The following is a 15,881-nucleotide window of genomic DNA, read 5'->3' on the forward strand; positions in this document are numbered from 1 at the left end:
AACTAGATATATCAAGGATAGATGAGCAAGGCCCAGCTCATCTGTCAACAGAGTATGTAAAGTAGATTTGTATCAATCCAGAAGGCTCTTGGGAAAATTGACCTTCCCCAACAAGTTTTCTGAAGCTAAGAAATCTGCAGCTAACAACTTACCCCTGGTTAAAATGCAAATAGCCTAAGAGAGATTATTTTGAGTTTCTGCTGTCACTACTACCTTAGTGTGAATTGGTCTAAATCCTAAATCCTTTCTTAAGAGCAAGTTTTGAAAAGGCAAGTGAAGAAAGCAGGAACACGTGAGAAGTAAGAGGAACAATTGGGGAGAACATTCAGGAGCCAAGGAAGGAGTATAAAGCTGAGCTTGCCAAGGACAAACTTTGGCCTATTTTGTGGCTTTGCCCAGGGCTGAATCTGGTAATCAAAGTACATATCGATCTCTAGATCCAAACCTCTGAGTAGGCAAATTATGGTGCTTGAAATTACAGCCATAATTACCTGAAATGTTTTGACAGCCCAGTGAGTACAAGGTGCATCAGAAAGGAGGAAGAGTTGACCTAGAATGTAGTGGGACTGGAAACGCTATCAGATTTTAGGAAAGATAAGTGGGAAAGGAAGGAGGCATTGCATTATACATATGCACATGATCCCAGCCTAAGAAACAGGAAACCGAAACAGGTTTTGTGCTAAGGTAAAATGAGTAAAATGGAGCACCACCATCTGCTATCAGTTAACATGCCAGGAAAAATAAGATAAGACAGGCCTCTTTGAGCAGCCAGGAGCTGATAAGGACAGTAAGGTTATTTTGGGGTTTGTTTTTAAATTAATTCATTATTTATCTATTTGGCTGCTCTGAGTCTTAGATGCAGCATGTGGGATTTAGTTCTAGTTGAACCTGGGCCCCCTTCTTTGGGAGCAAGAGTCTTAGTGACTGGACTATCAGGGAAGTCCCAGGAGGGTAAGTTTTAAAGAGCTTTATTTATTTTTTTTAAATGCAACCACCCTCACCAGACACCAAGTTTGTCAGCACCTTGATCTTGGTCTTCCCAACCTCCAGAGCTATGAGAATTAAATGTTCAGTTCAGTTGCACAGTCATGTCCAACTCTTTGTAACCCCATGGACTGCAGCATGCCAGGCTTCCCTGTCCATCACCAACTCCTAGAGATTGCTCAAACTCATGTCCATCAAGTCAGTGATACCATCCAACCATCTCATCCTCTGTCCCCTGCTTCTCCTCTTGCCTTCAATCTTTCCCAGCATCAGGGTCTTTTCCAATCAGTCAGCTCTTCGCATCAAGTAGCCAAAGTATTGGGTCTTTTCAGGGTCTTTTCCGATGTTTAAGCCAAAAAAAAAAAAAAAAAGCACCCACAACTATTGAAAAAGTACTTACAGTTGCTGCTGCTGCTACGTCGCTTCAGTCGTGTCCGACTCTGACCCCATAGACGGCATGCCATAGACGGCAGCCCACCAGGCTCCCCTGTCCCTGGGATTCTCCAGGCAAGAACACTGGAGTGGGTTGCCATTTCCTTCTCCAATGCATGAAGGTGAAAAGTGAAAGTGAAGTCTCTTAGTCGTGTCCGACTCTTTGCGACCCCGTGGACTGTAGCCTACCAGGCTCCTCCATCCATGGGATTTTCCAGTCAAGAGTATTGGAGTGGGGTGCCATCGCCTTCTCCAGTACTTACAGTACTTGGGAGATTTAATCCCTATTGTGTGGAATTTCAAAAATCAACTAAGGTAGATACCTTTACTGATTTGTTATTTCTAGGAGAGAAGAATTAGGCAAGAATCTATTCAATAGTCATAAACAGCAACTTTCTGGCAGTGACAAAACAGTGAGGAAAGTCAGGGTTTTGGAGGACAGCAAGGTGTCCCCACCTTTAAAGTACAGGTACAGTGTTTGTGTTCTATTCAAGTTGTTTTCATTCTTCAAGTTTCTTCCAGTTTGGAGAATCTGCCACTCACTAGCTGAGAGAACTTGGGTAAGTTATTTAAAATTCCCATACCTGTTTCTTCCTTATCCACGAAGTGAGAATGAACACTAATTGTTCCTTTCTCTGAGGGCTTTTTTAAAAAATAATATTTATTTTTTGTCTCTGCAGGGTCTTAGTTGTGGCATATGGGATCTAGTTCCCTGACCAGAGATCTAACCTGGGTCCCCTGCATTGGGAATGAGGAGTCTTAATCACTGGACCCTGATGCTGGGAAAGAGTGAAGACAGGAGGAGAAGGGGATGACAGAGGCTGAGATGGTTGGATGGCATCACCGACTCAATGGACATGAGTTTGAGTGAACTCCGGGAGTTCGTGATGGACAGGGAAGCCTGGCGTGCTGCAGTCCATGGTGTCCCCAAGAGTTGGACACGACTGAGTGACTGAACTGAACTGAATCACTGGACCACCAGGGAAGTCCTCTCTGAGGGCTTTTAGAATGATAAAAAGAGGTCTCACAAGCAGCAGTGTAAAAAATAATGGTTAAGACTGTGGACTGCAGCCTTCCCTGGTGATCCAGTGATTAAGACTTGGCCTTCCAATGCAGAGAGTATGGGTTTGATCCCTGATGAGGGAGCTCAGATCCCACATGCCTCACAGCCAGAAAACCAAAACATAAAACAGAAGCAATATTGTAACAAATTTAATAAAGACCTTAAAAATGGTCTCCATCAGTTCAGTTCAAAAAAACACTGATTACCCAAATCAGATTGCCTGGCTTTGGAGCAGCCATTTACTATATGTGCGTACTTGGGCAAGTGACTGTCCTCTCTCTGCCTCAGTTTCTTCATTTGTAAAATGGAGGTAATACCTCAAAGGATTTTTGTGAGGATTAAATGACTCAACCCACATAGCACACTTAGACGAGTGTCTGGCACAAAATAAGCATTTGGTAAATGTCAATCATTTGCAAGGGTCTAAAGGTTCATCTAGTCAAGGCTATGGTTTTTCCTGTGGTCATGTATGGATGTGAGAGTTGGACTGTGAAGAAGGCTGAGCGCCGAAGAATTGATGCTTTTGAACTATGTGTTGGAGAAGACTCTTGAGAGTCCCTTGGACTGCAAGGACATCCAACCAGTCCATTCTGAAGAAGATCAGCCCTGGGATTTCTTTGGAAGGAATGATGCTAAAGCTGAAACTCCAGTACTTTGGCCACCTCATGCGAAGAGTTGACTCATTGGAAAAGACTCTGATGCTGGGAGGGATTGGGGGCAGGAGGAAAAGGGGACGACAGAGGATGAGATGGCTAGATGGCATCACTGACTCGATGGACATGAGTCTGGGTGAACTCCGGGAGCTGGTGATGGACAGGGAGACCTGGCGTGCTGCGATTCATGGGGTCGCAAAGAGTCGGACACGACTGAGCGACTGAATTGAACTGAACTGACTCACAGCAATGATCATGGGACTTCTTGGTAGCCCTGCTTGTCTAGGCCTTGTCCACACTACTCCATCCTACCTCAGAATTCAGAACCAGAGATGTATGAAGCTATTTTCAGTCACAAGTAGCAGAGGTGCAAAGTCCATCTCAAAGAGCAGAGTGAGAGAAGTGGGAGGAGTCAGATTCCAGGGGACAACTGAGCAGAGTCCAAAAGGGGTGAGGCCCAAGAGGGAAAGGAGCTAATTGGTGAAAAGCTGTGGGCTTATATTGGTTAGGATTCTTTTGGTTGCAAATTTTGAAGAACAAAATGGTTCAGGGATAAATGTATCCACTCAAATGCCCATCAGTCACAGAATGGATAAATTGTGGTACAGTCCCCAAACAAAATGTTATACAGCAATGAGAATGTACAAGCTATAATTATATGCAATGATGTGGACAAAACCCACTTAATGCTGCGTGAAAGGCACACCGAAGACTACATGCTGTGTGAGTCCACTTACTTGTGGTAGAACAACAAGCAAACTAAAACTATGTTGTTAAAAATCAGGATACTGGTTACACTTGGAGCCGGTAGAGATGTTACAGGGAACACTGGACTGAAACTGCCCACCCCGGCCAGGCACCATAGTAATAATTTGCATGAGTTGTTTTATAAAAGAAGGTCCTAGTAAGGAGCCTTCCCTGGTGGCTCAAAAGGTAAAGAAACTGCCTTCAGTGTGGGAGACCTGGGTTTGATCCCTGAGTTGGGAAGATCCCCTGGAGGAGGGCATGGCAACCCATTCTAGTATTCCTACCTGGAGAATCCCCATGAACAGAGGTGCTTGGCAAGCTACAGTCCATGAGGTAAGGAACACAGAACTAACAAGGCACCACCAACTGGAAGAACTCGAGAAAGGTCAAAAGGAGACACCACATGTCCTATCAAACTCCCAAAATCCTCCTTGCTGGAATCTATCTTGGCTGAGCAGAGAGAGCACCATAAGGAAGGACCCTGAGTCAGAGCGATTGGCTAGAGACACTCAATTTTCCTGGCCTTTTCCTGCATCTGTGTGACACAGTTCCAACCAGATGTAAGCAAAAACCTGCAGGGGGTATTTCTGGACAAGCCCTTGCTTGAACAAGAAAAAAATGCACGGAGTGGAGGCAGTGAGCCATAACATGACCCTCAGGGAAAGGCAAAAAATCTGCAGAAATACTGGCCCTTGTACTCCCCAGGTTGGTAAGTGCCCAATATGCTACTGGAGATCAGTGGAGAAATAACTCCAAAAAGAATGGAGCCAGTTATGGGTGTGACTGGTGATGGAAGTCAAGTCCAATGCTGTAAAGAGCAATATTGCATAGAAAGCTGGAATCCTAGGTCCATGAATCAAGGCAAATTGGAAGTGGTCAAACAGGAGATGGCAAGAGTGAACATTGACATTTTAGGAATCAGCAAACTAAAATTGACTGGAATGGGTGAATTTAACTCAGAAAACCATTGTATATACTACTATGGACAAGAATCCCTTAGAAGAAATGGAGTAGCCATCATAGTCAACAAGAGTCTGAAATGCAGTACTTGGATGCAATCTCAAAAATGACAGAATGATTTCTGTTCGTTTCCAAGGCAAACCATTCAATATCAGAGTAATCCAAATCTATGCCCCTACCAGTAATGCTGAAGAAGCTGAAGCTGAACGGGTCTATGAAGACCTACCAGACCTTCTAGGATTAACACCCAAAAAAGATGTCCTTTTCATTATAGGGGACTGGAATGCAAAAGTAGGAAGTCAAGAAATACCTGGAGTGACAGGCAAATTTGGCCTTGGAGTACAGAGTGAAGCAGGGCAAAAGCTAATAGAGTTCTGCCAAGGGAACGCACTGGTCATAGCAAACACCCTCTTCCAACAACACAAGAGAAGACTCTACACATGGACATCACCAGATGGTCAACACCGAAATCAGATTGATTATATTCTTTGCAGCCAAAGATGGAGAAGCTCTATACAGTCAGCAAAAACAAGACCGGGAGCTGACTGTGACTCAGGTCATGAACTCCTTATTGCCAAATTCAGATTTAAATTGAAGAAAGTAAGGAAAACCACTAGACCATTTGGGTATAACCAGAATAAATCTCCTATGATTAAACAGTGGAAGTGAAAAATAGATTCAAGGGATTAGATCTGATAGAGTGCCTGAAGAACTATGGACAGAGGTTCATGACATTGTACAGGAGGCAGGGATCAAGACCATCCCCAAGAAAAGGAAATGCAAAAAGGCAAATTGGTTGTCTGAGGAGGCCTTACAAATAGCTGTGAAAAGAAGAGAAGCAAAAGGCAGAGGAGAAAAGGAAAGATATACCCATTTGAATGCAGAGTTCCAAAGAAAAGCAAGGAGAGATAGGAAAGACTTCCTCAGCGATCAATGCAAAGAAATAGAGGAAAACAATAGAATGGGAAAGACTAGAGATTTCTTCAAGAAAATTAGAGATATCAAGGGAACATTTCATGTAAAGATGGGCACAATAAAGGACAAAAATGGTATAGACCTAACAGAATCAGAAGATATTAAGAAGAGGTGGTAAGAATACACAGAAGAATTATACAAAAAAGATCTTCATGGCTCAGATAATCACGATGGTGTGATCACTCACCTAGAGCCAGACATCCTGGAATGTGGAGTCAAGTGGGCCTTAGGAAGCATCACTATGAACAAAGCTAGTGGAGGTTATGGAATTCCAGTGGAGCTATTTCAAATCCTAAAAGATGATGCTGTGAAAGTGCTGCACTCAATATGCCAGCAAATTTGGAAAACTCAGCAGTGGCCACAGGACTTTCTGGAAAAGGTCAGTTTTCATTTCAATTCCAAAGGAAGGCAATGCTAAAGAATGCTCAAACTACCACACAATTGCATTCATCTCACACCCTAGCAAAGTAATGTTCAAAATTCTCCAAGCCAGGCTTCAACAGTTCATGAACCATGAACTTCCAGATGTTCAAGCTGGGTTTAGAAAAGGCAGAGGAACCAGAGATTAAATTGCCAACATCCGTTGGATCATCAAAAAAGCAAGCGAGTTCAAGAAAAACATCTATTTCTGCTTTATTGACTATGCCAAAGCCTTTGACTGTGTGGATCACAACAAACTGTGGAAAATTCTTCAAGAGATGGGAATGCCAGACCACTTGACCTGTCTCTGGAGAAATCTGTATGCAGGTCAGGAAGCAACAGGTAGAACTGGACATGGAACAACAGACTGGTTCCAAACGGGAAAGGATATGTCAAGGCTTTATATTGTCACCCTGCTTATTTAACTTATATGCAGAGTACATCATGAGAAACGCTGGGCTGGATGAAGCACAAGCTGGAATCAAGATGGCCAGGAGAAATAACAATATGCAGATGATATGGCTCAGAGGTGAAAGCGTCTGCCTGCAAGGTGGGAGACCAGGGTTCAATCCCTGGGTGGGGAAGATCCCCTGGAGAAGGAAATGGCAACCCACTCCAGTATTCTTGCCTGAAGAATCCCAAGGACGGAGGAGCCTGGTAGGTTATAGTCCATGGGGTCACAAAGAGTCAGACACGACTGAGCGACTTTATTTTCACTTTCACCACCCTTATGGCAGAAAGTGAAGAAGAACTAAAGAGCCTCTTGATGAAGCTGAAAAAGTTGGCTTAAAACTCAACATTCAGAAAACTAAGATCATGGTATCTGGTTCCATCACTTCATGGCAAATAGATGGGGAAACGATGGAAACAGCAGTAGCTGATACAGACCACTCTTCTTCACCCCACCCACTTCTTCCACCTTCTGTTTTTATTTTCCACAGATAACCGTCCTCCTCCTTTACAGAGAACCATCTATAGCTGGTCTTTCGCTTACTTTCTTACCCCCCAATCTATCCACACTTACCAGCATCCATAGCTATCTTGATCCCTCTTCCCTTTCTTTATAATAGAAGAGCGTGTTCCTACTCCATGGGGAGTGATGGGGTAAATGGGGAGATGCCAATCTTACATACATTGTGTCTTCCTCTTTCTGTTTCGGTATTCTGACTCATCCTCATGTTTTGGGCTTCTACTTCTCATCAGTTACGTGGCCTTAAATAGGCCATTAAAGTAGCACATATTTTATCCGGTGGATTCTAAGCTGTGCCCAACAAAGTTACTGCAGTGGTGCTGGGATTTGTCAGCGAAAGAGACAGTCCTGGTGAATAGAAGGAAAACCATTCACGAGGCAGGGAGACGGAGCCTAGGAGGAACTGAAAGTCAGTGTGGCAGGAGGGGAAAGTGCAGAAGGGGCTCAGGAGGCAGGGCTGCAGAGGAAGGCAGGGGCCAGTGAGCTGGGGTCCTATACACTAGATAGGGTAATAATTTTGGTTTTAACCCTAATCATCATCAGAAGAAGAAAAGCAAGCTCCCTGAGCCTCAATTTCTACGTTGGAAAATATGTTTTAGAACTATCTGCTTGGTTGTCAGTCTCCATTATCAGCTTCAGAGTTCCTTAAGGGCAAAGGCTTTTCTTTTTACTCATTTCTGTACCCACGTGGATATTTGCCAACTGGCACTCAATAAAGGCCTGTTGGATAAATAAATGAAATTTTTGGAGTCCTCCACAGACGTTACTTATTAGGTCAAGCGATAAATAGTTTTTCCTTTCTCATCCCTTTCCGTGCCCTCATCCTTCTCCATCTCTCCTCCCACGACCCCCTCCAACCTTTTCCTGCTTCCCGCCTCCCCTTCCCAGCCCCGCCCCTTCGCTGCGCTGCGAAGGCGGAGCGGGCCAGGAGGGCTTTACGGCATCCGCGTTGCGGCGGGGCGGGGCGCCGGGCGGCCGGCGCGCTTGGCGGCAGCGGTGGGAGGCAGGCCGGCAGGCAGGCAGACGGAGTCGCAGGCGGGTGGTGGCGGCCGTGCTTGCTGGTGAGGGCGGGAGGGAGTGAGTCACTGAGCGTGTGTGAGGGAGGGAAGGAGCGAGCGAGCGGGCGGGCGAGCGAGCAACCCGCGCCGTCAGCCTGCTGCACCAGCCAGGCCCCGCCGCCGCCCCGTCCCTCCTCGCCGAGGCCGGGCCGAGCCGAGCTGGGTCGGGCCCGGGCCATGCTGCTCACCGTGTACTGTGTGCGGAGGGACCTCTCCGAGGTGACCTTTTCCCTCCAGGTCGACGCCGACTTTGAGCTGCACAACTTCCGCGCTCTGTGTGAGCTCGAGTCCGGCATTCCCGCGGCTGAGAGCCAGGTACGCTGGGCAGCGATCGGGGCCTCCCTGCGGAGCTAGCCCTCCCGCCTTGGGGCCTCACGCCCTCCCTTTGCTGCTGGTGAGGAATTGGGGGCGTGTAGGGGAAGCAGGATGGCCATTCCCAGCCCACCCCCGCATCCGGGAGAGAGCTGGAATGGGGAGCTGCCCCCACACACCCCGAGATTGGGGTGGGGTGCTGGGGGAGGGAGCGGAGAACCTGACCGCATACGCACCCACTGCAGCCTGAGAGGCGCGTGGACTGTGGGGCGCGTATCACCTTTTGGCTCTTTGGCCCCTTCTCTAATTTCCTGAGTTCGAGGTGTCATCGCAGACCTAAGAAGAAGCCGTAGGTTTGCGAGAGTTTATACATCCTGCTTCCCCAACCAGAAATACCAGTTTAGGTCTCTGTGGTAAATGTTCACCTGCTTTTTTGGAGAGGGCTCCTGCCTAAGTAAACTTAATTTACCTTTAAATATAAAAATTTACGCTCTAAGTGAAAGGAAAAGTTTGAGACTTGCACCGTCTTGTTTTGAAGCCTTTGGAAATGCTCTTTTTCCCTGTCACATGCGTTTCTGGTTAAATTAATATTTTTAAATTAATTATTAGTTCACCTGAACTATTTCTCTGGTCTCTTCCCCCGTAGTGCGTCAAGATCCCTTTCTTTTAGATCCCAGTTCAGAGTCTGGGTGAGTTCAAAGCTCAGTACATTTTGAGGCTATTAGCTTTAAAATGGGCCTCAGTGTGACTGGGTTGTTTCATTTCCCTTACCCTGCTGGAAAGAAATTTGACTGCTCCTACATTTTAAGTAAGCAAAGTAATTTCTTCTCAGAAAATGTGTGGGGTCTGCCACCAAACAGAATTGATGACTATAACTCCGTGGCCATCACACTAAAACATCTAAATCCTGACTTGATAAGTGGACCTTGAAGGACATAGTCTAAACATTAGTAAAATTATAGAAGTTGTCCAAGGCCCCAGAAGGTAAATCTTGATTTCCTACTGCAGTTATGAAATAGTTCCAAAAACTATTGCCTCATTACAGCTTGTTCTGCCCTGTGTTATGGTAAACAAATGTGTCAATATTTTGTTCAGAAGTAAGTATGATTCCTTTACACTTTGAACTTTAGAAGTTGGCATAAGCTGAGTATCAGGAAAGACTTTATTTTGGGTCACAGGATGTCACTCAAATTGACATTCTGGCAAAATATACAAAGATATTGGTAAAAGGGATTTCTTGGAACTTCTATAAAGGCATCCAGAAAAACTCAGGATCCAGTTCCTGTCTGTGAATCCCTCAGGTACAGAGCTACAAAACAACAGTTTAAGTGGGGAGGGAAAATCAACTCAGATTTTTGAAGGTGGCTTTTTCAGTTGTTCTCTTCCCTCTGGCTGTTCTTTTTACCCTGCTTACAATCACCAGTTGGTAAGTGGACTAAAAAACTGTAAATTGATTTTGTTGTTGGGCTTGAGAGAAGACAAAGATTGTGATTTCTGTATTCCTGCACTTTTTGAAATCGCTGTAGCCAAAAATGTAAATAAAGAGAGTGTTAGAGTGAAAGACGATTAATTGTATGGTCAAGGCACGCACTGTCCTGCCAGCGTGGCAGGTTCGGAATACCTTGCTAATTGAACGTTTAGGCTAACTCCAGATTCTTTCTTATTCATCGTCAGTGTTTTGGCATTTACTTCCTTCCCAAGCCAAATTAGCATATGGAAACCTGGGCTCCTACTAGTGTTAAGCCTGTCTTAAGTAGCCAGTAAACAACTCCTGTTTTTCAAGTTTCTTCTGTTGGCTCCATTGTAACCTAACACAGTGTCTATTTTAGGATGTCTGGTGGTCGGTTGTCTTTCAGTTGCTTGCCCATCAGGCAGGAACAGGATCCACCCTAGACATTTGAGTCATTTCCTTTCACCAAATCATAATAGTAAACATCATTGTAGTTTTTATACACATATATATCATTTTCACTTCCTTGGCGTATTCCCTTCCACTGCTTTACCTCCCAGGGTTCTCCCCTGCTTCTCACCTCCCCCCACTCCCTCTCAGAGTTCTCCTGGTCTCTTTACCTTTACTGTCCTTATTTTCCTTCTCTGTTCTCATTCCTTCACCTCCATTTCTGATGCCGTTTCTAAAGGGATTTTTTTTTTTCTTGTTCCTGACTATTTCTTCCTGTCACTGTGTTTTCAGACCACTGGTATGCACACTTTTTTGCTTACTTATCCTTCTAAGTAAAATGTTTTGAAATATTCATTTTTGTGATACATATCATTAATATATATGAACTAGTGGTGTATGCATAATATAAATGCATGTATATTACATGTATGGATATATAATAGCTGTAAACATCAGTTATATACATGAAGTAATACCTTAGATACAGTATAAACAGGCCCAGGATAGAATTTAAGGAAGGATAAACTTCCTTAAAATGGAAATGAAAATTCTAATATTTTCTATTTTCTTCCTGCATCCTTGAAGAACTATCTTGAATGTCTGACCCACATTAAAGATCACTGGTTTAATTTCAGTTTTTCAAGACTGGCATGGATCGTGCATGAGGCTACAATGGGAAAGGGTGTTAACTTTTAACAGCTCTAGTTGTTGTAATAGTTATAATGCAGTGATAACAAATTTAGAATAGACACAATCTCTACTTGTACATGTGATTAAAGCTGGGCATGTTCCATCTCTTAACACAAGTGTGGGCTTGGAAGCCAGGCATGGCCCTGTTTGATGCTTTGATGCAGACTAGGCTGGAGAAATTGCAAACAGTTATAGGAACTTAACTTCACTTACAATTAATATCTTTGCAGTTTTGAAACATTGTTATAATTTACCCCTGTAGGTGGCATGTGGTTAACAAAAAAAAAAGTGTGCAAGGTGTGTAAGTACTCTCAAATGAAAAGCATATTTAAATACGAAATAATAGCAGTAACTGTATGATCCTGGAAATGAAGCTGCACACAGAATGTTCTGTGGTTTGTAAAACACTATTTTAAACCAATAGAAACTGAAAATTGCTTTTGTAGCTGATTTTGGCATGCTTGTTTTCACAGGTAGTTTTCATATATTTCTTTTCTGTTAAATACTACATGTTCATTACTTGTAACATACACCAAAGGAGAAAGAAGAACACTATTATTTATTACCTAACTCAGATAGCTGCAGTTTACATCTTAGTAAATTTTTTTCCTAAGCTTTTTTCTTCTTAAATATAGTTAAAATATATCTTTTAAACATGTGGCCTGAACTATAGTAAACAGTTTCATCCCTTACTTTGTTTAGTCAAAGTACATTGTCAACATTTTCCCGTAACAGTTCAATTTTTTTTCTTTCATTTTTTTTTGACTGCGCTGCACAGCATGTAGAAGTCTTGGTTCCACAACCAGGAATTGAATCTGTGCCCCCTGCAGTGGAAGCTCAGGGTCTTAACCACTAGAATGCCAGGGAAGTCCCTCCCATTAACATTCAAATCTTCACAATTTATCATTTTAATGGCCACATAATTTATCATCATATAGATGTATTACAATTTATTTAATAGTTTCCCTGTTGCTGGGCCGGAGAAGGCAATGGCACCCCACTCCAGTACTCTTGCCTGGAAAATCCCATGGATGGAGGAGCCTGGTGGGCTGCAGTCCATGGGGTCACTGAGGGTCGGACACGACTGAGCGACTTCACTTTCACTTTTCACTTTCATGCATTGGAGAAGGAAATGGCAACCCACTCCAGTGTTCTTGCATGGAGAATCCCAGGGACGGGGGAGCCTGGTGGGCTGCCGTCTATAGGGTCACACAGAGTCGGACACGACTGAAGTGACTTAGCAGCAGTAGCAGCATTGCTGGGCATTTTAATTGGGGGCATTTGGAACTAGTTTTGAATAACATTTCCATGGATACCTTTATATTTAAGGCTTTGTCCCCATTTTGGATTGTTTTCTTAGGATAAATTCTTAGATATGAAATTGCCAGATTTTTGAGAGGCTCTTAGTAACTGTTGCCAAATTATCTTCCAGAACTGTTGTAAAAGTCAAGCTGACTGTTAACATTGGATAGTATGTGTAGATCACTTGGTATATAGTGCATTTTCAGTCAATGGTAGATACTATTATGAAGCTGTTCAAATTTGATTCTAAGGGTTTTGTGGTTGTTTTATGATCCTTAATGCTAAAAATGTATTGTTACGATACCTGTTGATTGATTGAAGTTGCTCAGAGACCTGGAAACTGTTGACATCCTACTGAGAGGTTCTGGAGTCATATTAATTAGTCTATCACTGAATGTTGGCTAAGATGAGAATTCAATCTCTGGGGTGTCTACGCTGGAGCAAGTACTAAGAGTTGTGCCAGTTTTGGAGATTAAGGCTTGTAGTTGTATAAATTTTCCTGTTGTATGTTCTTATAAATGGCAAAACTTGAATTTTGAGCCTTATAATCTTTGAGCTGCATATTATGAATGGTAGAAAGCATCACCAGTGCCATTATCAAAACTTGTTTTGACTGGTAGAAATTTGAAACCATTTATCTCCTGGTCTCATATTAAGTTGAAAAATCATTCAGACTTATTCTGGGACGTTGGTTGCAGAATAATTGTTTCTTAGATTCTTAAGCCTGTTTTAACAACAACAATAACAACAACAAAAGTTCTTTGTGGCAGTTATAATTTCAACTGAGCTGCTATCTCATCTGTGCCCTTGGACTAGAATGGTATACATCTGCTGCTTCGTCAGTATGGAGAATGTTTGCTCCTTACCCACATTCTCCAGTCTAGTGAAATTCTCCAGTCATATTTCCAGTCTAGTATAGGAAATTGGAGCAGATAGCAGTCTTCCATATTTCATGTACACATTTGAGGGTAGTGACTACCTGGTTCTTACATTTTTATTGTTAGATTAGGCCACCTGCTTCTTAAATTATGTTGTCCACTGAGGGAAGACTGTTTAACTAAACAGGATGGATTGATGTACGGCATCTGTAAAATGGGAATCCAAAGAGTGAGGAGTTGCCAGTGCTCCTTTCTTCCTGTTCAGGGCAAGGGGTGCATTGGACAATGGATGTGTTTTGATCCCCTGGTGAGTAGAGGCCTCTAGTGGTGCGTGTGTATGCGCTCAGTCGTGTCCGACTCTTTGCAACCCCATGGACTGTAGCCCGCCATGTTCCTCTGTCCATGGGATTTCCCAGGCAAGAATTCTGGAGTAGCTGCCATTTCCTCCTTCAGGGGATCTTCCCAACCAAGGGATCAAACCCACATCTCCTTTATCTCTGTGTTGGCAGGCAGATTGTTTACCACTGAGCCACCTTTAGTGGTGATGGGGGGCTTAATAGTCCTTGGAAAGGTCACCCAGCTAATTCACCAGGCCATGTTGGACTTCTGTTTGGGAAAGTTGTGTGTGGTTCTAGGAGAGAGTGTGGCTGTAAAGTCAGGCAGATGTGGTCCCAGTCCCAGTTCTCTTAATAGCCTTGGAGCCTCAGGTCACTTAACTGTATATCAAATGGGACAGTTAATGTCTATTTCATAAGATGGTTGTGAGACTTAGACAAGAGAATATGAGGGTTAGGCGAGAAACTGTGAGAACCTAGTGAGACGCTGGCTCTGGTAGGAGCTCACCCAGTGTTAGCTGTCTGCTGTTTTAATATGGCTTTCCATGGAGTATTTACAGCCTGAAGAAAATTCAGTAATCTTGTGGAATGGAGCATTCAGATTCTCCTGAGTTTGATTTCTTTGAGTAGATAAGTAAATGTTCTTTTCTAAAAAGTACAGTTAGAACCTGTTGACTGATCACGTGTCTCTAAATATACTGGTAGTTGAGTTTCTGACCCTGGAAAATTGAATTTCTTACCCGATAGGCCTTAGGCCACTAGTACCTCCATTATGGTTGCTTCACAAAGTTGAAGCCCCTCTGTTGGAGCTGGCTGCGTAACGTTTCTCTTGGTACGCTTCTTGCTGCACACCTCAACCCAGGACACTTGTCACTTCAGATTTGTGGTGGTTTTTAAAGCAGTCCCAGAAGTCATAATATGACTCTCAGATTGTATTACAAACCATCTGTGTTGATTCTGGTGTACTTTTACTATGAGATACATGCTTAAGTGGGCTTCCCAGGTGGCTCAGTAGTAAAGAATCCACCTGCCAGTGCAGGAGATGAAAGACTTGGGTTCGATCCCTGGGTCGAGAAGATCCCCTGGAGTAGGAGATGGCATCCTACTCCAGTATTCTTGCCTGGATAGAGAAGCCTGGGGGCTGTGGACACCACTGAGCAACTGAGCACAGTACACAAGGTGCTGATTAAGTAGGGGGGTGTGAATAGGTTGACAGAATAACAGTTGTGATCTGTTGTAACATGTTTTAACTTTGCAGGTGAGGGTTAGAACTAACAATACTTTTTCTAGTCCTGTACAGAACTTATAAAATAGAATTCAAGCTACAAACTCTGCAAATCCTTTTTTTGGGCTCAACCCCGGAAGTATTTGATTTTGGAAGCAACTAAATTCAGTTTCTTTTTCTATTTCTTATGTAAGTGCAGATTCTGAGAGCAGATATGGCAGATTTTTTTTTCCCCCAGTTTAAATCCTCTGTTTTTCAGGTTCTGTGTCAGGCAGTTTTGCTGTGAGAGCTATGAGGACATGTGAGGAAACCTTGTAAAATGGTAGTATAGCAGAAACATGGGGAAGGGACAGCTGTGTGTAGGTGTGATTATCTAGCCCCAGCTACATGCTTGACAAATGGAAAATGGGAAGCCCAGACCAGTTGAGTGATGGGGGCCTCGTCAGAGTCAGGACAGAACGCAGGTTCCTCAGTTTACCAGTGGCCTCCTGGAAAGTGAATCATTAGCGAGAAAACCATTCAGAGCCTCTGTTTATTCTGAATACCTCTCTACGGAGTAGGTCATAATGCAGGGTAGGCTTTTACATTCCTTCATGGTAAAATCAGTGTGTCCATCGTGTATCTCTTGTTCTTTTCACAGCCCGTTGTTTCATCTGTTTTTGTGCTCTCAGGCTTTCTTCAGTGTTTGATTGCACATCATACAAATATTTTTATTATTGTACATCCCTGATCCTTTTTTCCATCTGTGTTTAATTGTGCTTTCTGAATTTCTTCCACTTTTCTCTTCTGCTCATAAACATAAGAGTGAGAAAAGTTTGAGGATGGTTGAAGAGAAGGAAGAACTTACTATTTGCAACCTCTCAGACTTGCCAAAGTGGAGAGGATTTAAAGGTGGACACATGAGGGGTACTTCACTGGTGGGCCAGTGGCTAAGACTCCCAGAGCAGGAGGCCCGACTTCAGTCCTTGGTCAGGGAA

The 15,881-nt window shown here is 43.5% G+C and overlaps 1 protein-coding gene across 4 annotated transcripts in view; it reads left to right on the forward strand.

Moving 5' to 3' along the window:
- The first annotated feature begins 8,271 nt into the window (after positions 1–8,271).
- The window catches only part of DDI2 (DNA damage inducible 1 homolog 2), a 43,720-nt gene continuing 36,110 nt past the window's right edge, over positions 8,272–15,881 (forward strand). For all 4 annotated transcript variants that reach the window (XM_025285656.3, XM_025285657.3, XM_044942858.1 and 1 more), the window contains exon 1: positions 8,272–8,577. In XM_025285656.3, the coding sequence (XP_025141441.1) occupies positions 8,440–8,577 (138 nt within the window). In that variant the 5' untranslated portion in view covers positions 8,272–8,439. The remainder of the gene's footprint in view (positions 8,578–15,881) is intronic.

The sequence above is a fragment of the Bubalus bubalis genome, chromosome 5 (genome assembly GCF_019923935.1).
Source record: "Bubalus bubalis isolate 160015118507 breed Murrah chromosome 5, NDDB_SH_1, whole genome shotgun sequence".
In the NCBI taxonomy this organism is placed as follows: Eukaryota; Metazoa; Chordata; class Mammalia; order Artiodactyla; family Bovidae; genus Bubalus; species Bubalus bubalis.